The sequence below is a fragment of the Miniopterus schreibersii genome, assembly GCF_964146895.1.
Source record: "Miniopterus schreibersii genome assembly, chromosome: 1".
Taxonomy (NCBI): domain Eukaryota; kingdom Metazoa; phylum Chordata; class Mammalia; order Chiroptera; family Miniopteridae; genus Miniopterus; species Miniopterus schreibersii.
Window position 1 is genome coordinate 151,623,321 of NC_138101.1, and position 23,374 is coordinate 151,646,694.

A 23,374-nucleotide genomic window follows, 5' to 3' on the forward strand; every position below is an offset into this window, starting at 1 on the left:
AGGAATGGAAGCAGAGAATGTCTCCACGTGGGTATCACTCAGTGTCAGGAAAGTGGAAACATTTATAGGGCCTACCTCTGCACCTGGACTCTCCTCCCTTCCACCCCACATTTTCATGCCCACAGACCCAAACCAGGCCCATTATTCAAGGTTTTGTTAAAATATTTTTCACCCCACCCATTACAATACCTTCCCTGGTGCCCAGCAGGAAAGAATCCCAAATTTCTCTGAACTATCTTAATCTTTTATTTGTACCTCTTTTACGACACTTATTACTTTCTACCCTGCATCAGCTATTTTTTTAAATGTCAATCTTCTCTCTTAGAGTGAACCTCCTATTTTTTCTTTTAAATCAGGCATTGATCTCCTTTGGGGGAGAATTCCTGCCTGATGTACCCTTGTGTGCCCTTGGGAGGAGTGGAGCTGAAACTCCCGTGCCTCCGAGAGCCTGTGTGCTCAGCGGGGAGACCCATCTGAGCCTCCACGCACTCTGCCTCCATCTGCCAGACTGGACCCCAGGGTAAGCTTGGGGGTGAGTGAACAATTGGCCAATTAAGTCAACTGATTTTGTATACAAGATGTAGGCCATTTCCACGTGGAATTATCTATCATGAATCAGTTTTAATAACCGAAGGTGTTACAGCCTATGATTTTTGATCTTTAGTGGACGTGCCCGTGCTTGTCTGGGAAATGGTAAAAATACATGAACATCAACAAAGGACTGGGACCTTTTAAAAGAAGGAAAATAAATATGATAAATCTTCACAAAGATGAAGGCTTGTGAAATATCCTTACTTTCAAATTTTAATAAAGGCATGTTTAAAGAGGAAATAAACAAGCCATAAGTCATTCTTTTGGTGACACCAGTGATAACACAGAACCATGGATTTGGGAAGTTTCCCAGCCTACAGCCACTCTCTATCCATCCCTGTGTGGTTTTCTCTCCCTTGTGTGTTGGTTTTCCTCGAGCACTCAGCACTGCCTACCATTGCCGATTACATGCTTAATTAAGATACTCCCTCTGGGATGTGAGCTCCACCGGGGCAAGAACCCCATCTGCCTTGCTCACTGCTGTATCCCCAGAGTCTAGGACAGTGCTTGGCATATGGCAGGTGCTGCATAAATAGTATTTGTGACTGAATGAATAAAATGTGAACTGTGGTTCTTTAAACGGCTGTATCGGCTATCCTTCCTCTTTGTCGTCTGTACACTTGATTTCTGAGTTTGCATATAGCAGAGATTTGCACGCTTTCAGAAGTTAGAAACATATTTTAATACCAATTCTAAAATAGTTTTTTGGCACTGGCGGTGTGGCTCAGTTGGTTGGGTGTCGTCCTATGCACTGAAAGGTTGCCGGTTTGATTTCTGGTCAGAGAACATGCCCTGGGGGATGAATATGGGAGGCAGCCAATCAGCTGATCGATGTTTCACTCTCACATCAATGTTTCTCTCTCTCCCTCTCCCTTCTTCTCTCCGAAAAGTCAATTAAAAAAATTAAAATAGTTTTTTGTATGCCTGACTTATAATTTGCCGCTGCAAGGAAGTATACACACACACATTCACGCTTCATACTTTTTCCTAATACATATCTACATTAGTAACATTACTTAAGCATTAATTACCCCTCGGGACTTGACAAACCTTGCTTGCTCTCAGGATTTCAACCAGCATGTCATAGACGGTGTCTCTGTTCTTTTCAAGGAAACCTTCACATTTATACTCAACCTATACAGAGAAAGGAATTCATTATTTCCAAAGAGACAAGAGCAGACAGCATCTAAGTACCACAAGTTTCTTTTCTTTTTAAAGGAAGAGTCATGAAGGGGCTCTGAAAGCAATCTTCTAAAAGAGAGATTCGGTTTCTGTTTCTCACAGCCGCCCCATTAGATAGAGCTGAGAGAACTGAGAATGTGTCACTGGATGCAAAGAGCCAGCCTGCCCACTGCCTGGTTTCTTGCTGGCCACTGACCACTCTGTTCTCTCACCTGTCAGTTCTCTCTGGCCACACTGACCCTTTTCTGCAATGTGGGCAGTTAGTGCACACGCAGGTCTAAGACGTAGGCTGGGGTACACTTGGCCTTAGAAGCCACCAGGAGAAGGAAAAGTCTCAGTGGTGTCCTTTGGGTTCAAATGGAAATGTTTTCCTAAATCAACATTAATGGGGTAGAAAGGAAAAAAACCCTGACCACCTGACCACAGAGCTTTGCTGGCCCTAAAGCCCTTAGAGTAGGGTTGAGAGAGGATGAGCGTTTGCACTGGTTGAACTGGGCTTAGAAAAGCTCCCCAAGCAGCCCTTTCAGACTCATAAGGCTTCAGGAATCCCTCAAATGACAACATACCTGGCGGGGGGGTGGGAGGCTGCTAAACATTCAGACCCTCAAGGTTTATGCCTCTGAGTTATATATTTTAATATGTGACAAATATTCTTCATAAATTAAAAATATGTTAAAAAATATATAAAAAATGAACTGTGAGGAAACAGGCTTTTGGTACTAGAACCTCGAGGCAGAGAGGATGTTCAGTGACCCCAGAGCAAGGACTCTGCCTTGTCCCTGTGGGTAGGGAAGTGTCCTGACTGGGCAGAGTTTGGGTTAAGAGGCAGGATCACTGGCTGTCTGTAAACACTCCCTTGTGAATGAAGCACTTAGACCCTTTACAAATTCTTCCAGGCTGGTGGTGTGAGCCACTAGTCTAAATGGTCAAAGCTGTAACAAATGCAGAGTTTCCTCGATCCGGGAGACCACCTGTGGGGACAGGTCCCAGGGAGCTGCGTGCCTGTCGCGAGCCTGGGGACGAGGGAAGGTGTGCTGACTTACTGCATCTAAGAGTAGCTGCCTTACCTTCAAAATGACTTTATGTCCTTGGCTACCTGAATTGAGAACTAAGCTGACCTTACAGTGTGCGTGTTTCTTCCCACCAATCCACAGTCCACCCAAGGTGCCGCATCATTAGTTCTTTTACGGGGAGCTTCTTGGAGGTGTCAGGTGAGAGAATTAGATGTACAGAAACTATGTGTTATAAAGACAGCCTCCTGAAATAAATCCCATGGGTGCTTTGTATGAAGTCTGATCCTTTCTTTTCCCCTTGGGACCCCGAATGTGAAATTGTAAAGGACAACTCGAAAATATAACTTGACATATCATCATTCATTTCACATGCATCTATTCAGGAACCGAGTTTGAAAACCACTAAGCACAAGGAGGCTATCACATTTAACAGAACTCCTCCAGCCCACAAAGGCTGCTGTTTGCAGCTTGTTGTCCCCTCCCAGGCCCTCGGTCCCTCGGCAAGACCAGCAGATGCTGACCCACAGCCCCGGCCTCTGGGGCAGACCAGCACAGCCTGTCCCCAGCATCCTCAGCGCTGGCCAGGCCCCTGGAGAAACACCCCACCGAGGAGAGGAGCTTCCTCAGGGAAGGAAAACAAGATGAGGAGGCGTGTTTAGGGCAGGGGGTTATGGTGCCTTTCTTTTTCCGTGCCTTCTACAGGGAGGGGCAGAGGTAAGTTTACAGTTGTTTGTACAGAAAAAAATACAGTAATTAATGAATAGTAATTCAACAATAAAGTCTGTGTTTTGCATACACACAATTGTAAACCTACTTTTGTTCCGCCCTGTATTTTCCAAGTTTTCTGCAATGATACTTTAAAAAATAAATTTCTTTTTGTTAGAGTAACATTTGTTTCATAAAAAATTGGAGATATATAAAGAAAATAAAGATCACCTAGAAAATCCATCATCTTCAGCCAACCTATGTGAACAATATAATAAATATATTACAGCTTAATAAAAAAAGAAAAACCTCCAGAAAAGTATAGCTTTTGTTACAAGAAACAGTTATGCTGTTGATTATAACAATTTCATGGAGAAAATAAAATAAGAAGTTGATGAATTCACAATAAATCCAAACTCAGAAATGAGGTCCACTAGCAACATGTTGACCTTTAAAGCAGGACAATAGGAACTCATGTATTTTGTGATAAAGACAAACTAAAAATTGTTGCGTATACACGTGTCCCTCATCAAAGCTCTGTGCTGTGTGACTGGGACCCGGCTTGGGGAGTCCCTGCCTGCCTGCTCCGTCCAGGGAGCAGCTCTGGCTCCCTCCACGCAGCATCCTTCCAGACGCTCACTGTACCTTATCAGCAAAGTGCTGGATGATAAAGGATGCATTTGACATTCTGGGCTTTTCAAACAAAGAGTTCTTGTTGACGAAATTATTATATAGCTTTTGAAGCCAGTTTTCATCAGTTCCATGTGGTAACTGGAAGAGACAGCAAACCAAATAGTAAGTAAAGAAATTAGAGATGAGAGATGAGTAGAGATGAGGAAAAGTGCTTATTCTTTCTTTCCTTTATTTAAATAATTTTTTTATTTCCAATTACAGTTGACATACAACATTATGTTAGTTTCAGGTGTATAACCCAGTGATTGGACATTTATATAACTTACTGAGTGATCACCCAGCATTCGCAGTTATTACAGTGTTACCGACTACATTCCTATGCTGTACTTTACACCCCTGTGACTACTCTGTAACTACCAATGTGTGTGTTCTTTCTTAACCCTCCCCCGAGGATATGTTTTTATTGATTTTTAGGGAGAGAGAGTAAAAACACACACACATCAATGTGAGAGAGAAACATTGATCGGTTGCCTCCTTCACATGCCCCGAAGGGGCTCGAACCCACAACCTCGTTATGTGCCCTGACCAGGAATGGAACCCTAAACCTTTTTGGTGTAGGGGACGATGCTTGAGTCAGGAGAGACCTTCATCTCTTTCACCCAGTCCCCCGACCCTCTTCCCCTCTGGCAACCACCAGTTCTCTCTTTGTGTCTAGGAGCCTGTTTCTATTTTGTTTTGTTCTTTAGATTCCATATATCAGCGAAATCATATGTTTGTCTTTCTCTGACTGACTTATTTCACTGAGCTTAATACCCTCGAGGTCAATCCATGCTGTCACAAGTGATAGGATTTCTTTCTTTTTTATGGAAAAGCACTCGTTCTGAGAAAGCAAGATACGAGGGACCTTAGAGTGAAGGGCCCTAGGTCCACAGCTCCTTTTATGTCCTGTACACCAAAAGGTGGCAGGTTTGATTCCCAGTCAGGGCACGTACCTAGGTTTCGGGTATGTCCCCCCCACCCCTGCCATCTGGGCGCATACAGGAGGCAACCGATTGATGCTTCTCACATTGATGCTTCTCTCTCTCTCTTTCTCTCTCTCTCCCTCCTTCTTTCTCTAAAATCAATAAAAAACATATTCTCAGTTGGAGATAAATAAATAAAAATAATAAAAGCAACTCTAGGCATAAATCTGTCCTTGTTCTCAGCAATTTTTAGAGTGATATTTAAATGGATATATCAATGCCCTTTTAGAACAAAATGTTATAAACTAAAAGGAAATGGTCATATAATAACTTAAGAATAAAGAATTTTACTTCTGCAAAATGGGCGGTATTTTTGTATTTTTTCCCTAAAGAACTCCAAAGGTTCAGGAAAAAGTAGCACGGATTGCATTATGTGAATGTGACTTTATTCTCAGATTTATGGAGAAAGACTGGCACCTAAATGTAGTTCCTCTCCAACCCCCCAAATATTTTTTCTTTTGTTTTACTGCATAATAAATAACCACCTCCTTGCACCAAGATCTTATCTCCTCAAACTAAGCAAGTTGCAAAACTTGTTCTTGATACTGGTGATTTGAAAGCCATCAAGTATATTCAGCCAGAACGATGTGAATCTAATACCCCACTGTGTTCAAATGACTCCTGCATGCCTTTGTGTATCACTGGTCACCTAGGGATAATTGTGATTTCCTAGAGGCCACCTTGTCCTCTGACCCCTGCCTCCTGCCCCAAGCAGATCATCCCAGAATACTTGGCACTGACGCTGGCCCTTTAATCTTATATCACTAAGGCACCGGGGGCAGGGCTGAGAATTCTAGAGAGAAAACACCAATAAATCCTCAACATTATAATTTTTTTATTTTATTTTTTGGTACAAATAAATCTCTGAACCTATGTTTAAACATCAAAATACAACCTTTAAACCAAAAAATGACTACTGTCCCGGAGATTATTTGTTCCTGTGGCCCATGAAGGGCACTGCTAGGCTGACTCACTACAGAGCTGCTCCTCCCAGAGGGAAATGAGAATAGAAAAACTCCTAGAGACCTCTTCTCCCCAAGTATATGGTGCTGATTTTCCAGTCACCCCCCTCCCCGATGGCTGACTCATAGAATCAGGAAGTAAAAGAAAACTCACTTCTTGTTAGTCATTAACATCAGGCAGGGGGTCACTTGCTATTTCCATGTCCACTCTCCACACACCTAGGGACAGCCTCAAAGGGCACCTCCTTGCTGGATGTGACCTAAGAGGCCATGCATGTTGCCCAAGGGTGGGCCCCACATGCTGAGGATGGGAGGCTCACCTGGCCCTTGGGTTCCTTGCTGTGGGTGGCTGCCCCAGCACTAACATCCAGCCAACTGGGTAACATGCCAAGAATTCACAGGTTCATTTTTTAAAAATCTACCTTGAAAATGCTAATCTGTTATTACTCATAGGTTGGATAAAAAAAGTTTTTTTTAAGTTACCAAGCATTCTTCATCCAGTAACTCCAAAATTCCCATTTTTGCTTCAATCAGGTCAATAACAGGTTGATTGTCATAAAAATCTATCAGAGTCCAAGGGATATCTTCCTTCATATATTCTTCTTGTTCAAGTTTGAAGACATGCTGGGGATCCAGAAGTTAATACAGAAAGCAAAACAGAATATTAAAGTGCGCTCCTGAAGAGTAGGGTGTGAGCATTTGCAAGATGCAGACATGTGACAGATTTGCAATGTTTGTGGAGGACCCAGAGGGGCTGGCTATGCCCCTTATCCACAGTCAATGCCTCTGAGCTCCTATTGTGCATTTGGAAATCACCCACCCGCCCAGTCTGGGTGGGTGCCCACATCCTGTCACCTCCAGCGCCCCAGGTACTCAGGGTGGTCCCTCCTCCCTGCTCACAGCCGCTGCTGCTCTCCAGGACGGAGCCAGCCTGCCGGAGAATGCTGGCTGTGGGCCAGTGTGAGAAGCCAACAACTTGGAGAGCTTTGTTCACCACTTGTAAGGGTGTCAGGGAGGCCTCCCAGAGGGCTGGCTCAGGCTCAGGCTCATCCCGGCTGCAGGTGGCAGGAGGGGAGGGGCAGCGAGGAGAGAGCCTCCCACAGAAGAATCCAGTGGGAGCAGCAGGGAGCACAACAGGGGCTGAGAACCGGGCGCCGCTCCTACCGGCCAGAGAGGGAGCACAGCAGTGAAGGGGGCGATGGGGAAGCACAGTGAGATGGAGAGCGGGGGCATGCAAGACCCTCAGGTACTCTAGAGAATTCGGGTCCTCTGGCCTTTTCCTAGGGGCAGTGAGGACCCGAGAAGGGGCGGGGGTGAGGAGGGAGGACCAGGACGGAACCTGGAAAGATGGTTCATTTTGGGGGGAGGGCAGGACTGGAGGCAGAGAGGCCAGTCAGGACTCAGTTCTGCTGTGGCGGGACACTCGGTAGGCGACACAGAGGACTCTGGGGGAGAAAGATGACCAAGAGCCGTAAGTTAGGACAAACGTTAGGCCAGGACACTGAGTCAGTGGTGGTGGTTTAACCACAGAAAGGAGCATGGAGGGTAAGGAGGCCAAGAGGGGAAGGTGGAGGGTTGGCTCTGTCGCTGTTGAGCTCCCTAAGGCCACCAGGCGCTGGGGTCCAGCAGCGGCCAGGTTTACGGGACAGGAGCTGGGAGACAGTCCTCACTCAGTATGGCCTTTGTGCTGACATTTTAAGGCATTACCTCTCCCAGGAGGCTGGGCACATTGACAGATGACTCCAAAAAAGGAGAAAGAGAGAAAAGCAGAGGAAGAGCAGGAGGAAAGCGGATCTGCAGCCTCTGCTGCGCTATCTGCAGGGCCGCCTCACACATGTATTCTTTTAGAGGCGAAGGTGCGCGCTGGGGACAATGTGGCACTGGAGTCCTGGGGGAGGGCAGGACCTGCAGGTACGCACTTTACGCTGCATATCTACTTGAAAGAAGCCTTTGTTGTGGTTATTAAATGTGAAATGTAGGAATCAGTTTAGAATGCTAATGAAACAAATTTGCAATAGGATGAGATGTGATGCTTATACATGGACTGATGTGGGGGAAAGAAAAGGAAGGAAAGGAAACACTGAGTATGATTCAACATTAGTCTCCTTGCAACAATATTAGGTGGACACTACTGACCCATTTTATTTTATTTTTATATAATAAAATATATCTTTATTGATTTCAGAGAGAGGAAGGGAGAGGGAGAGAGAGATGGAAACATCAATGGTGAGAGAGTCGTCATTGATCGGCTGCCTCCTGCACACCCCCAACTGGGGATCAAGCCCACAACCTGGGCATGTGCCCTGACCGGGAATCGAACCTCGATCTCATGGATCCTAGGTCGATGCCCAACTGCTGAGTCACACCCAGTCGGGCTACTGACCCATTTTCAAAGTGAGGAAACTGAGACTCAGAGAGCCCAAGGTCCCAGAGGACGCAGGTGGTACAGCTGAGATTCAAACCCAGTTCAGTTTGGGCAAAAGTCCATGCTCTTCATGATGTCATTCTATCTCTTTGCGGTTGTGTGGGAGAAGCTGAATTTCAAAAGACAAGCAAGAGAGTTCAGCAGGTTAAGATGAAGGGATGGGGAAAGGATGGGAACAGCAGCTGGGTTACAGCACAAAGAACAGCAGGTGCAAGGATACAGTTTTTTACAAGGACGTGGGGCCTTCAGGAAATGAACTAAACCATTGGTCTGCATGCATGGGGGAGTCTGTATCCAAGAATGATAGGCAGGAAACTGGAACTGAAGAGCTGGCAGGTGGCTCCGAAAGATAAAATAGAAGGGTGGGAAGGTGTGATCTCAGATACAGCCACAAGGTGGTGCAGTGACCCAGCGTGTGGCTCCTTCACTAACCAGAATTTGAAGAGGGAAGCAGCCTGGCTGTGCCTCTTTCCAGGTTCCCTGCACACAAGGCTCAGAATGAGTTTCAAGAAAGCAGAAAAGTCACCTACCAGGTTAAACTGCTGTTGCAGTTTTTCATTAGCATAATTGATGCAAAACTGTTCGAAGCTGTTCACATCAAAGGTTTCAAAGCTGAAAAGCAGTTTGAACAAGTTAAAATGTAACTTGGAGGACGTATACATTTGTTTATTGGTCAGTATTTTTGGACAATGTTCATAACTTAAAAGTTTGTTTTCTGAAAGTTTTCTGAAATATACCTGAAAGCTTGCAGTCAGTTTATAAATCAGCTATTTCTAGGTTGCCTCAGAAGGAACTTGGTATGTACAAAACACCCACTCTGAGGCAGGCACTGAAACATGAAATGATATCATGGATCATTTCATTCAGACAGCAGCACTGAGAACTGCATTATTATCAGTATCGTCACTTTACAGATGAGGAAATAGAACTCTGAGAGGTCAGGAAAGTTGCCTAAGGTCACACAGCTATATCAGACTCTGCTGTGAGCCTGCCTGACTACACCACCAATGATTCTGGTAAGAGAGCAATGCTCTTTCCTACTCCCTACTCGCTGCCTGTGGAAGGGTGAGGCAATGCAGTTTTGCCTCCCCCAGGGGTGATTTCATAGTTCTTGGAAGAACAGGGCAAGGCCATTTAATACCTATAGCCCAGCAGGCCCCATCAGGTCCAAGGCAGACATGACTCTGCCTCCACCATCAGACTTTCAACGGCTGTCCCTGGAGTTACAAACTTGAGGGCTGAGAGGAGGCAGGCAGGTGACAGAGGGGAAGTAGGCTGGAGAGAACAGCTGGTGAGCTGTGTGGGGCGTGGCAAACAAGACTGTCCAACGGGGCAGCTGCTCCTCAGCTCCCGCCAGCTGTGGCCATGGATTAATGCAGGTCAGGGTGTTAGATCACCTGATTCTCCAGAGAAGCCAGAAACCTGGACTTTAATGTGAATTACCCTATTCTGTAAAACGTGTTGTTGGCTGAACAAAACTCAGGCACCAAATTCACCACCTAGCCAGGTGAACACTCCTACCAGAAGGAAGTTCCCCAATACTTAGGTATTAGCATCAGTACACATCACTTCATGGCACCCTACCACCACCCTAGGTGGAGGGCTACAGCGACCCCATTGTTACATGTGAGGGTCAGAGGAGACGGTAACCATTGTAGAAGCCGGCAGCCAGCAAATGGTGCCAGACATGAAATTTGACCCAGCTCTTGGTGCCTCCAAAGCTTTGGTTCTTCATTACTCTAATCTCTTGGGGTTCCTGCCAGCGCCAACCATGAATCCCCTGAGAGTGTCACTCGACTGTGCCAGCTTGGCTCAGTTTAGGCTTCCTGGGCAGTTTAAGGGCTTTGACTTTCTCTAAACATTTCCAGGGTGACTGGGAGCAGGAGCCGAACCTCCACAGCTCTGACAGCCCCGTTCCACATGTACTCTGGGGGGTCCAGAGGCTGGACACTGCAGACAGGCCAGGGCTGGGCTTGGGGGAGGGACAACAGGCCTCATTGTGCTCCAGGGCCAACAGTCAAGGCCAAAGGCAGGGCTTTTTAGAGCAGAGGGTAGGGGATGTCAATCATCAGTGATTATTTTCTGCCCTTTTGCCCACCTTCCTCAGAACTAAAGTTCAAAACCCATGGAAAGACATAAATCTATGACTCAGAATGCCAGAAGCACATTAGCTATGACAACGCTTCACATCTGAACGATGCTCGTGGTTCTTACAATGTCTTTACCATTTCTTCCATTTGATCTTCATAATAACCCTGAGACAGAGGCCCCATCTCACAGATGCAGAAACTGAGGTTGGGAGAGGTTCTGTGACATTCTCAGGGCCACACGTCCAGCATGCTGCAGCGCTCCCTCCCAGGGAGCTCACCTCCCAGCCTCAGGCATTTACAGCTCTGCATCCAAAGTATAAACACACTGGCTGGGGGGCCACAAGCCCCCAAGTCGTTCCTAGCCGACACCTCGGAGCCCACAGCTACATCTTTAAATGTTCTCAGTGATGGTAACTCTTCTGTGAGGCTGCCCTATTTCCAGGTCAAACTGAGCTCAGTTCTCTCCAAGGTTTCAGGGTGCATGTGGAACAGGGCTAATCTAGACACGAGCATACTGGAGAAAGGGTTAAAGGATTCGCCCTAGGCAACAGCACTGTTGCTTAAGAGGGGGTGCTTATCTTTTTGGAGGGGTACCATTAACTCACAGGTGGCAGCAAGCATGTTACTTTTATAATTTCTGAAGAGGAATTTAATTTTAAAGTTAAAGCTTAACATGTGCTTTAAGTTCTGGTGAATTTATAATTACTCCTGTCTCAGGTTTGCACTTAGCCAAAAAATTCAGATACCTGGGTCTGACTCCTGCCTCCATGCCGTTCTCCTCACTTACTGCTCCTTATACTCAGCCGCCCCCCTCTCTTCCCATCCCCAGGTAACCACCCGCACGTTCCCTTCAAATGAATCATCCCCAACTAATAATCCGCTGCCAATGCCTCTAAAATTTACGTCCCAGAAGGGCAGGGGCCATGTGTCTATGCTGTTCACAGATTACACTCAACAGTGCCTGGCACACAGATATTTGTTGGATGAATGAAGTAATATATTCTTAAACTATAAGGTCTATTTATTTTTAAGACATTTTAAAAAAACAGAGAATAATATAACAATCACCTATTTCCATCATGAGGAGACTGTGGCGAAGCAGGACTGTTCCTTTTTGCCAGTCTACTTACATTTTTACTGGCTGCTCACATACTTTTTTTAGAACAAGGGAAGGTAAATAATTTACTAGATGATCCTGGCAATGCATCAGTATTTATAACTGTTGACTTGTACTATTAATTGGAAGTCACATGTATTAATTTACAGTTTAAATTAAACAAACTAACTCTCTGAGGCGCCCTTTTTACCTGGGCTCATGTGACCCCTCTGCTGGCCCTTCACCCTGTGTGGGGAGGGGAGTGGGCTGCTTTTCACAGGCTTGGGAGACTGACTACTCCCCCCAGTGGGTAAGTGCCCTATGATGCCTTTCATGGGACAATCTGCCTCTTTTCTTGTGGAGAAACCAGGGTTGGTCCTGAGAGGGGGAGGGTTTGGGCATGGAAGGCCAGGTGCCAACAAATAAATGTCTGAACGCCAGCGGCGCCCCCAGAGCCCACCTGCCTGCTGGCCCGCCCTTGGGCACTCCCTCTGGCTGTTCCACCAGCATCTTTAGTGTGAGTCTGACCCAGGATTTAGAAAAGCAGGATGGGGCAAGGACAAGGCGGAAGAACGAAACTCCAATGTGGGGATCCTGGGGGAGGGCTGAGGCAAATACGAGACCCTCAGCATCCAGGAAAGATGAAGGGGTTGGTGAAAGGCCTGGGTCTGAGTCCCCCTCTGGCCCATGGGCCTGGGCAAGGGCAGGACCTCTGGGACTGTCATTCCCTGTGAAACGGGAAAGGGACATCGGGGTCCACACCTCATGGGGTCTCTCGATCAGGAGACAGAAGTGGGTGAGAGCCTCCCGCGCTGGGTCCTCCTGCCAGCAGAGCCACCAGGAGCGGGTTACTGAGCCTCTCTAGGCCGTGGCTGCTGGTCTCTAACACGGGCATAATCACAGGGCTGCTTGAGGGGCAAGTGAGGAGGCGCATGGAAACCACCCAGCACAGTCGCTGGTATTCGGTGAGCCCTCGAGGTGGCCACTATTAACTTAGCATTTAATTAACACACCAAATAAGACACTGTGGCCCAGGAGACTGTACTTAACACCTGTGCATGCAAAAACAGAGAATACCATCTCTCTGATCACATGAAGCACCAAGGAGAAACCAGAACCAAATGATCTAAAAAGAAAGGGTATTCAACATTCAAACAGGGAAAGACAGGCTCACAGAAGAGACGCTTACCCATAAATGTCCAAAACACCAATAAAAGTGTGCTGCTTGCCTGAAAACTGCAACGCTTGGTTAATTCTCTCCACAATGAAGTCGAACAGGTGGGCATAGATCTTCTTGGCCAGTGCATCCCTGGCGTTGACGGCCTGGGGCCTGGTCATGGGCTTCACCACCGTCTCAGAGGTCGTGATGATTTTGCGATTGCACAGCCACTGAGCGATGTTACCACTGTCCAGGCCCAGGAGCTCACAGAACACCTGCAGGTGACTGTCATCTCCCTTTAAAAACAAGCACAAGCCCTGTCAGGGAGGTCCCGCCACCTAACCTGCACTGGCCCACCCAGCCAGGGCCCCCAGGCCCCCCATGCAGGCCTGCTTGAGATGAAGTTGAGCTGGCATGAGAATGCCCGGCCTCACAGGACACAGTCAGGCCTGGGAGTGAAGCCGGAGGGGCCACAGCAGCACTGAGCCTGCACTTGCCCTTCACAGGACACCTCTGCCATCTGCATTCACAGAAACACTTCTTACTCTGTTCTTTTCTTCTTTGTGTGGATATTGATGAGAACAACAAAACACATACCCCCTACCAAGAACCACTCATAATATTTGTCACAGGAGACACACACATAAACTCACCTTATGCCCATTAAAGAAAGAAACCTGTCACGAAACTTAGGTGGCACTGTATAATCCAGAGAGGAGTCAGCCCCACTGGTGTTTGATTTAGGCGAGTGTAGGAGGTAGGCAGTGTCCTTTCTGCTTACAACTACCCCGAGCCGTTCAGGCCCTAGAGCACCTGCACTACCCCGCAGCCCCCATTTTCTGGCCTCTCCTCCCACTCACTCGTCCTTGGATAGGCCGACTTTGTATATTACACCTCCTGCCTCAGGGCCTCACCCTGACTGCTCTCTGCTCTTCGAATGTTCTTCCTCCAGACACAGGCACAGTTCACCTCCTATGCCGGGCCTCTGCCCACAGCCACCGCCTCAGAAAGAACGAAGATTTAGGTGTGAGGAGGTCTTTTGCATGGGGCATTCGGAAAATGCCCTACACAAAAGGCACAGCTCCTGTCTACCCCTATTCTGCCTTACTTTCCTTTTCAACTGCCACCACCAGCTGCCAGGGCCTGGCATTGTTTACTGTCTCCTCTCCTCCGCTTCTGTCTCTCAGATCAAAAGCTCCACGAGGGGCATCGTGTATTGTGTTGTTCACTGCTGTTTCTCCAGAGCCTACCACAGTGCCTGGCACATAGTAGGTGCTCAGAAAATTTTGTTGAATAAAAGAAAAACACATTGAAGATGCACTCCCCCCTCCTCTTCCATTGCAAGGGGAAGAGGCTTTCCTCTTTGAAGGCAACCGTGGAAACCCTTGCTTTCCTCTTCCTGTTAAGCTGGTCTCCCCAGTTGGCCCAAGGTGCCTCGTGCTAAAATGCAAAAGCAGGGGCCCTGAGAAGTTCTACTGCTGACCCTCCCAACACAGGCAAGGTGGAATGAGCAAGCGTCTTACACTAACTGTGGACCTCTCGCCCACTGCTGTGATCTGCACATTGCCCAGGTGCAGGATGGCTGCCAGGATCTTAAACACATCCATCTGAAAATCCTCCTTGAAACCTGAAAACAAAAATTTTCCCAAATTAGGAGTCCTGCACTTCTTCTCATACTTAATCACTAGTAAAATAATACCTGGATTCCTTTAAGATACTCCAGTACCATTGGTGCCAAGAGCTGGGACAGGGAGTGTGAAGGGGACCCAGGGAGAACCCGGCTCACACTTCTTTCCAGTTTGACTTGTACAGACGCACATGTGAACTCTACCTCCCACTAGATCTCCCCTTTTGCCATGGTTGCCACGAAGTTCCACACAAAAATTAATATCCAGGTAACTATTTCATGTCAGGTCCCTGGGAGACTCAGCTCCCATTTATTCTGTAATGTACTTGCTTTATTTTTAATGTGTTTTTCTTTTTTATTCACAAGCTCCCTGAATCCTTTCTATGGTGGGGTGCTAGATGGACTTCACTTGCCCCAGGGGGCTGACCTGTCTGGTTGACCAGTGGGGACTGTGGCAGGAGGTCAGAGAGCAGGAGAGAGGGGCTGGTTGTCTAGTCTCTTTTGCTGTAATACTGCCTGAGGCTGACTATGTTGCCGACTAAGGTAAGGTCACTGCTCCTGGTCCGGCACTGACTTTCTCAACCCTCCTTCAGGCTCCATAACACCCCTGTGCCAGAATGGGAAGGTGCAGCGAACAGCTCTGCAGCTGCACCCAGGTTCCTACTGCCCCTCATAGCTCCCCCAGCCCCATCCACACTGCTATAGTTGCTCCCTTCATAAACAAACCCTCCTCCTTTTATCCTAACTGGAGTGTGCCCCATGTTTCCCGTTGGCACCCCAGCTCATGTGGGCGGAACATAAATTATGAATGCATGACATATTCGATCATCACAAAGGGATTAGTACATTTCCTGGAGCTGAAAATGAACCAAACGAGCTACTGGGAAGGACTTTGTGTCTGACTCCAATAAATCACGGTGCAGAGCCTGCCAGTCGTGAGCAGGGCTTGGCCAGGTCAGGAGCCCAGTGCGGGGGTGGTGGACAGGGGTGAGCACCAGGGGGTGGTAACGACACTGCAGTGAGTCCAGGGGCTTGGAGATACACTCACTGAGGAAGGTGGGCAGGCTCGTTCAGGTGGGTATCCCTTGCTCCCTGGTCTGCACCGGGATGGCAACTGGAACAGAGACCCTAGGCTGCCCCCAAGCCCTCCAAGCACAAAACAGCCAGCCCTAAATGCTAAAGGAAATGGAATGCACATGTGTGGCTACCTTCTCCCAGGGCCATTTCCAACAGGCTCAGGTGGGCTCTGCAGAGGTTTTTATGAACCAACATCAGAAGCAATGAGGTCTCACTACTGCCATGTGCTATAATCACAAGTAAGCCATAGGGCAAGGCCAGACTGATGACTCATGGGAGGGAATCACTCAGGGCGCAGTGCTGGGAGGGGTATGCTGGGGCCATTTTGGAGTAGCCAACTCGGTAGGTGTTAGGGATATCATGAGGATGAAAAGATACTGTCTGAAATGGTTCATGAACTGTATCATGCTGTGTCAGAGATCAGTACACATTTAATGAAAGCATGACCTCACTGCATGAATCACTAAAAAGTGTCCTAGACCAAAGGTCGGCAGATGGCAACCTATTTTTGTAAATAAAATTTTACTGGGACACAGACACGCTCATTTGTGTAAGTATGGTCTATGGCTGTTTGCAAGCTCTGGTGGCAGAGCTGAGTAATTGTGACATCAGCTACACTGCCTGCAAAGCCTAATAAGAAAACATCAACTGGCCCTTGATCTAGATGCTAGAATGAGAATAGTTGATGAATTCCATAGAGTTTTCTTGCTTATGGGAAAAGACTTGTGGAGTTCATGAAGCCATCTAGCTTCACCACAGTGTGTCCAAGCATGGAAGTCCCCTGATGACCCAGGGCCAGGCAAAGGGGATGATGGCAATCTCGAAGTTACAGTGGGGTCGTCTGGTCCCACCCATGAATCCAGTAAACAGACCTCTAGAGCCTTGTCCAAGGACAGAGGAGCTGATGGCCAGATGTTTTCCAGGGAAGGCCCAGTCTTGATCATTTGGCCTCTAACCATGTTCTGATTGGCTCATTCTAAAATTAGGATTGATTTGGAATCTTCAGGATACACGAATGCTGGGCATCCCTGCTGTTTGTTTGTTTGTTTGTTTGTTTAGAAAAGGAAATGGCCACCCTCGGACAGGACATTCTCACTTACCCAGCAGTGCGAAGGTCTTCTGTGTCTCCACCATGCCAGCTCTGTCACTCACACCCTCGATGACGGTGCTGCCTCCCATTCTCGTGTAATTAAATTCTTCTGCACTCCCTGAAATCAAAAGTAAGGTTGTTACATCTGTAACACAAAAACTTGGACATATATGTTTATCAAAAGAAGACACATTCTTAATAAGCTTTATTAAGGATATTACACACATTTTCCATTTATTCCTTAGAATTCTACGTTAGACTCAAAAGCCGAGGTTCAGGAGAGAGAAGTGACTTCCTTAGGGTCCTGCACTGATCGCAGGGCAAGAAATTAAATACAGGTCTCACTCCAAAACCCACAGCCTTTGATCCCACACCTAACAATTTTATCACACAGCTTTCTGTGTCAAATTTCTGTACAAATGTTTGTGTCACAGATATTTTTAAGTGAGGTTTATGAAATGTACAATGAACCACACACATTTAAGATGTACACTTTGATGAGTTTTGATATGTGTACCCTTATAAAGCCATCCTCAAAAACAAGAGCATGACCTCATGTGCACCTGATATTTGAACAGCAGGTTACCCTTCAGAAAGCTCTTTCATGTTCACAATTCACATTCTGTTTATCGAACAAGGCATGGATATTATCTTCATGTGACTTCATTATGACTTCCTATAATAGTGACCTTGAGTCATCAAGGAAGTTCAAATTATGATAAAGGTACTCTGTCTCAGAAGGAAACTATGTCATGCACATTAGAAAAATGACCAACCCAGGAGTTCAGATAAAAAGAAAAGTTTGGGGACCTAAAGCAGTAAGTTCTAGTTGTCAGGAGGCCTTATTCAGGTGGTTCTAGCTGGATGACTGCAATCACCATGACCTTTGAAAAGAAGCCTGGGATTGAAGGGCTCCCCACTCCCTGGACTCACCCCACCCATCAGCCCTAATCTAACTCCTTAGAGGCATCAATTCTACCCCAAAACCCAAGGATCTTATATCTTTGAACAGAATTTATTTCTTAAGAGATGTTACTATAAGAAGAAATTAACCTAGAATTTAAACCCCCACATAAAAGAGAAACTCTTCCACATACCATCCATCACGTACCCAATTTAAGATGTTTGAATTCCAACCGCTGTGCAGATGCACAAAGCTGATAGAAAATGTGGTAATTTCGTTCATTTTCTGACTGTAAAAGAAAGAAAAGTCCCCAAATTACACCAACCCTTTTTTGTTTTGTTTTGTTTTGTTAATCCCCACCCAGAATATTTTTTCCATTGATTTTTAGAGAGTGGAAGAGAAGGAGGAAGGGGGAGAGAGAGAGAGTAAAAGAGACATTGATTGGTTGCCTCCCACACGTGCCCTGACCAGGGCCGGGGATCAAACCTGTGACCCTTTGTTGCTCCAGCCGATGCACCAACCACTGAGCAACACCAGCCAGGGCTACACACAACCCTTTATAGTGAAAATGTGAAGAGCCTTTCTCTTAAACTCCCCTCACCAACTCTCATCCCATCTTCTTCCCCATAGGAAAGCCCATCTAACAGCTTTGTCTGTTTCAGGTGATTTTCATGTTCTAGAAAGATAAAATTGGTTTTTAAACTTGAATGATTTTTTTAAGTGCCGCAAATTAAAAGTCATAATGTTTTCTCTAGGACATACGACTTCACTGATATTTCATCTATCCATCACTTTTTTGTTTTTCACTTTGAGGGCTCCTCAAAAAATTAACAACAGAGCTACTGTATGACCCAACAATCCCTCCTCTGGATAGCTACCCCCAAAATTCGAAAACACTTAGGAGCAGAGATAGATGCAGTAATATTGTAATAACTATGTATGGTGCCAGGTGGACACTGGAAATATTGGGGGGATCACTTTGTAAAGTATATGGCTATCTAACTGCTATGCTGTATACCTGAAACTGATACAAAATAATGTTGAATGTAAACTGTACTTGAAAAAATAGATACATGCACCCCTATGTTCACTGCAGCATTAGTCACAGTAGCCGAGACACGGAAACAGCTTAAATGTCCTTCCATGGAAAACTGGCTACAGAGCATATAGTACATGTACATAATGGAATACGGCTCAGCCATAAAGAGGTTGAAATACTGCCACTTTCGACAACATGGATGGATCTTGGGAGTATTCTAAGTGAAATAAGCCCAATGAAAAGGAATAAGAACAATATGATTTCAATTGTGTGAGATATCAAACAAAAAGCGACAAATGAACAACAAAACTATATCCAAACAAACAAACAAAATAGACTCATAGATACAGACAACAGAGCGGTGGGTACCAGAGAGAGAGGAGGGCAACGGCAGGATGAAGCGGGGAAAAGGGGTCAAACATATGGTGACAGAAGGAGACGAGACTTCAGGTGATGAGCACACAATACAGAATACAGATGCCGTACTGTGATGTTATACACCTGAAATTTATATACGTTACTAACCAATGTTGCCCAAATAAATTTACTAAAAAGTTTTTTCAATTAAATTTTTTTTTTTTTTAAGAAACAGAAAAAACAACAATACCAAACTGCAAATGAAAGACAGGGATATACTCTATTCAAGTCACAGAACAATGCAGGCTAACAGGTATACGAATGCAAACAATACTCTAAAAGTCAGGAAAAGGGAAATTTAACTAATATTTTTATCCTTACTTGAAAGACAACTCTGGACTTCTCCAGCAGGTAAGTTCTCATGTTGGCTCCTATAATTTGATTTCTCTCATCAAAACTGATTTCTGTGTATTTCCCAAACCGGCTGCTGTTGTCATTGCGGGTGGTCTTGGCATTCCCAACAGCCTGCAAAGCACAGGACTCGCTTGAAATGACCACATTAATTAAGAAGATCTTTGCATTAACGCTGTTGGAACAGTTTTGGTAAAATCCAATCCTGTATGCTGGGGGAGGTCTGACTAGCAGACGGAGGTGGGGGGTGTGGGAAAGCAGCCCGAGGCTTACAGGGAACACAGCACTCCCTTAGCCGCCACTCAGGGCTCCCCTCAATCTTGCTGGGGGACACTGAGCAGGACCAGGAAAAGCACAGATTCTGGTGTTTAGGGCCCTAGGTTCCTTTCTTACTATCTGTGCTGTGCTAGAAATGTTATTTCATCTCATTCTGTAATATGGGGAAAATAGGCATCCTACAGAATTGGGAGGAAAATGAGGTAATATAAAGTACCTCAACTCATCCATACCCCAAACTGTATAAATGCTCAATTGAAAGTCCACATCCTTCACTCAGTCTTTATCTCTGTCCTTAGCCCTTACCACTTCCCTACTCAAAATTTCCACTCAACCAAAACACTGCCTTCTCCCATCCCTCCCACAGTCTGAGCATAATTTTAGCTTTTTTACTTCTATTTTTGAATTCTGTCTCTCTTCTGCCTATCTCCCTTCCTGAGCACCCTTCATCTAGAACAAGGATGGGGAACATCCAGCCCGCAAAATCATTTGGTCTGGCCCTGCCAAGGCAACCACAGGCAGGACTCAAAATTCAATATCTAGGAGCTTTATTCATAGCTAATTTTTAAGTTGATAATTCTGTATGGCCCTTGAATGATGTTATAAATGTCCAAATGGCCCCTGATCTAGAAGTACCTGCTTATGCACATACACCCTACTTCCTGCCCGGTCATCATACTTCATTACAACATATATTTACTGAGCCCCTGCTATGGGCCACATGCTTGGTAGGCAAAGGTGAACCCAATAGACAGGGTCTTGCTTTCATGGAGCTTATAGGCTAGTGGGCAAGGCCAACCCTGAACAAATAATCACCCAGAATTATCCACTGGCATTAACAAGGGCAGGGCTCCTTGACTTTTCTACTGCTGTCTCGGACAGTGATTTATGTTTCTATTTAACTTGAATATATGCCCGTTAGAGGAGTCTTAAAACTTAGGGACTGGGTCTTATACTTGCCCATTATGCCCCATATTTCCTGGCACAGTGGCTTAAACAAAATAGGTGGTCTGATAAATACTCACTGAGGAGAAAATAGAGAGGAGCAGTCTAGAAATCTAATGTTCTTAGTTACTTGCTCCATTTCCAAATCAGTCCAAACAGATCCTCTATCCATTCTGTGAGGCAGCCGGAGCTGGCGTTCAGGCCCTCCCCTGAGCCTTTCAGACGCCCCTTCCTCGGAGAGGACTGTGCCTCACCCCTGGCTGTTCCCGGGCTGGCCTCCCGCACTCCTGACCATCAGTGTTGCGCTGATGAATCGGCTGGAGGGGAGGATGAAGAGCCTTGCTATATGGCATCTGGCAATTTTTAAGGTGTAGATAGATACTCCCACCATGACTGATTTCAAACTACCGTAGGTTTTACAATAGCTCATAATAAAATGCCGAGTATTTGACAGCTCAGGAAAGTTGGTGCCCGCTGCCTGGAGAACTCCACTGGCCTCAGTGCACTGGAGTCTGTGGTTGAGGGGATTTCCCCTGGGATGTAAATGTAAACAGGGGACTCCTGAAATCTGATGGTAGGATTTCTAGCCCAGCCGGCAGAGGGAGAGAGCCTCAGAGGCAGCACTCTCTGCCCCACCTCCTCCAATCCCACCAGAGAACAGGGTTCCAGGCTCCTTCCCACCTTCGCATCTTTGGTCTGTGAGGGTGGGAGCTGTGGTTAGCCAGGACGGCACACACACAAGCCAGCCCACCTCTCCATCACCACACGCCACGGCCCCCCCACCCCAGGGCACGCACCTCAGTGATGGGGTTAGACGCCAGCACCTTGTCCTCCACGTGGGCGTTGCTGCTCGACTTGCTGACCGTGGCAAAGTACCTCATGGCATAGCGAGCAGACACTGTCTTCCCAGCACCCGACTCCCCGCTCACGATTATTGACTGATTTTTATTGTTTCTAAAGCAAACAAATGAAAGGATTTTTTAAAATGTTCATTTCTTCCTATTAAAAAGGCAACATCTACTCACTGAGGAAAATTCAGACAAGCTGGAAGGGAAACTGTTTCATCCAAAGCAGCGACTTTCAGCTGGCATGCGGCGCAGCGGGCACGCTGGTTTTCCCGCAAGAATGTTTAAAACATGCCATACCCGACTGCTTAGTAAGGGGCACTCACCTCTTTTCCCTTAGATTGTCAAATAAAAAAATGACAGCAGCCAACACAACAACAGCCGTCTGGTGTGAATCAATCACAATTCTATCTACTTTTTTTTTTTTTTTTGGTCAGATTGGCAAAAAATGTATTTATTTGGTGTGCTGCAGAATGTTAGTAATTAGTTTGTGTGTGCCATGGGATGAAACGGGCTGAAAACCGATGCTCTAAGTAACTATTTTCAGCATCCCAGTGAACTTCCTTCTAGTCTTTTTTTCCTATGTGACCATGTTGAACACGCAAGTTTGTGTCCTGCTCTGTCACCTGTGCATGAGGGTCCCCAAGACCAATCCCAGGTTCAGTGATCCACTAGGACTCACAGGACTCAGCATTTAGTTGTACCCATGGCTGGGATTTATTACACCAAAAGGATACAAAGTAACTCAGCAAAGAGAAGAGGTTCGTGGGGCCAAGTCAAGGGGAAGCCAGGCGTAAACCTCCAGGGGTCCTCTCCCAGTGGAGTCCCACAGGACACCCTTAATTCTCCTAGCAGCGCAGTGACCACACGTGGGAAATGCTGTCTACCTCAGAAGCACATCAGAGACTCAGTGCCCAGTTTCTATTGGGGGCTGGCCATGCGGGCATCCCCTAACGGATACCAAAATTCCAGGTGCCCAGAGGAAAGCGGATGTGCGGCATGAGCCACGTTGTTTACACAAGTTTAAGCTTTGGTACAGTGAGCCGCTCTTATCAATTAAGAAATGGTGAGAACCCTCCTGAAATCCAAGTTCCCGGAGGCCAGCCACGGGACACCTTTGCAAGCAGCCTCTAATGAAAGCAGTCTCAAGCCAATGCCAACTCCTGTTTGCACATTCCCACTTAAATATAAAAATATTATAAAGATGTTACTTGGAGAGCAATTCAAAATATGCTTGGGAACATAAGTGTACTATAAGCCAAAACGCTCTGTTGCCTAATTTAGAGATCTTAAAGAATGCGTTTACTTTTCACATCATGAGATTTTGATGGCAGAACCTTATTTTAATGCCATTTTGTGTATCTGGTATGGCTTATGTGTCAGGGGCTCTGTGAATACAGGGATTCTCATGCAAGCCTCACAAAAATCCTATGCCACTTACACCCATTTTATGGATGAATACGACAGCGATTCAGAGAGGTAAAGTGACCTGACCCAGGGCACAGAGCACACAGCTTCCCTTGTGAACACCAGAGGAGACCTAAGAGAGAGAGAGAGCTCCTGGTTCAAAGGAGGAGGCAAAGTCTCTGAGGTGAGTGACACCTGTAGCGTCCCTTGGTCGGGTACAATGGGGCTGGAGTTATTAATGCCAGCTCTCCTGATCCCAGTCTAGCCTCAGCAAGTCCCACTGGAGCCCATCTTATGTTTGTTCTGCTACTACAATTAGACAAACCGACCTCTGGAGAAACCTGGCTTTTCAAGCTTGAAGTTGGCTCAGCCCTGCAGCTCCAAGCAGCTCATACTGCTGGTGCTCAGGAGCAGCCCTGGCCCCTCCGGCTCTGAGCCAGGGATGCTAATCATGCGGATGTCCTGGACCTGCAGGGAGCTAGGGCCAATCCCAGAACCACAGGCGTGTTAGGGGTGGG

General features: G+C 46.4%; 1 protein-coding gene across 1 annotated transcript in view; it reads right to left on the reverse strand.

The window, feature by feature from the left end:
• The window catches only part of MYO5C (myosin VC), an 82,904-nt gene that overhangs the window by 41,488 nt on the left and 18,042 nt on the right, over nucleotides 1-23,374 (reverse strand). The window contains exons 5-14 of the mRNA XM_081140080.1: nucleotides 21,402-21,558; nucleotides 19,354-19,497; nucleotides 17,784-17,865; nucleotides 16,683-16,790; nucleotides 14,402-14,505; nucleotides 12,909-13,174; nucleotides 9,064-9,145; nucleotides 6,592-6,732; nucleotides 4,137-4,262; nucleotides 1,642-1,725 (exon numbers count right to left, since the gene is read on the reverse strand). Of these exons, the coding sequence (XP_080996206.1) occupies nucleotides 1,642-1,725; nucleotides 4,137-4,262; nucleotides 6,592-6,732; nucleotides 9,064-9,145; nucleotides 12,909-13,174; nucleotides 14,402-14,505; nucleotides 16,683-16,790; nucleotides 17,784-17,865; nucleotides 19,354-19,497; nucleotides 21,402-21,558 (1,294 nt within the window). The remainder of the gene's footprint in view (nucleotides 1-1,641; nucleotides 1,726-4,136; nucleotides 4,263-6,591; nucleotides 6,733-9,063; nucleotides 9,146-12,908; nucleotides 13,175-14,401; nucleotides 14,506-16,682; nucleotides 16,791-17,783; nucleotides 17,866-19,353; nucleotides 19,498-21,401; nucleotides 21,559-23,374) is intronic.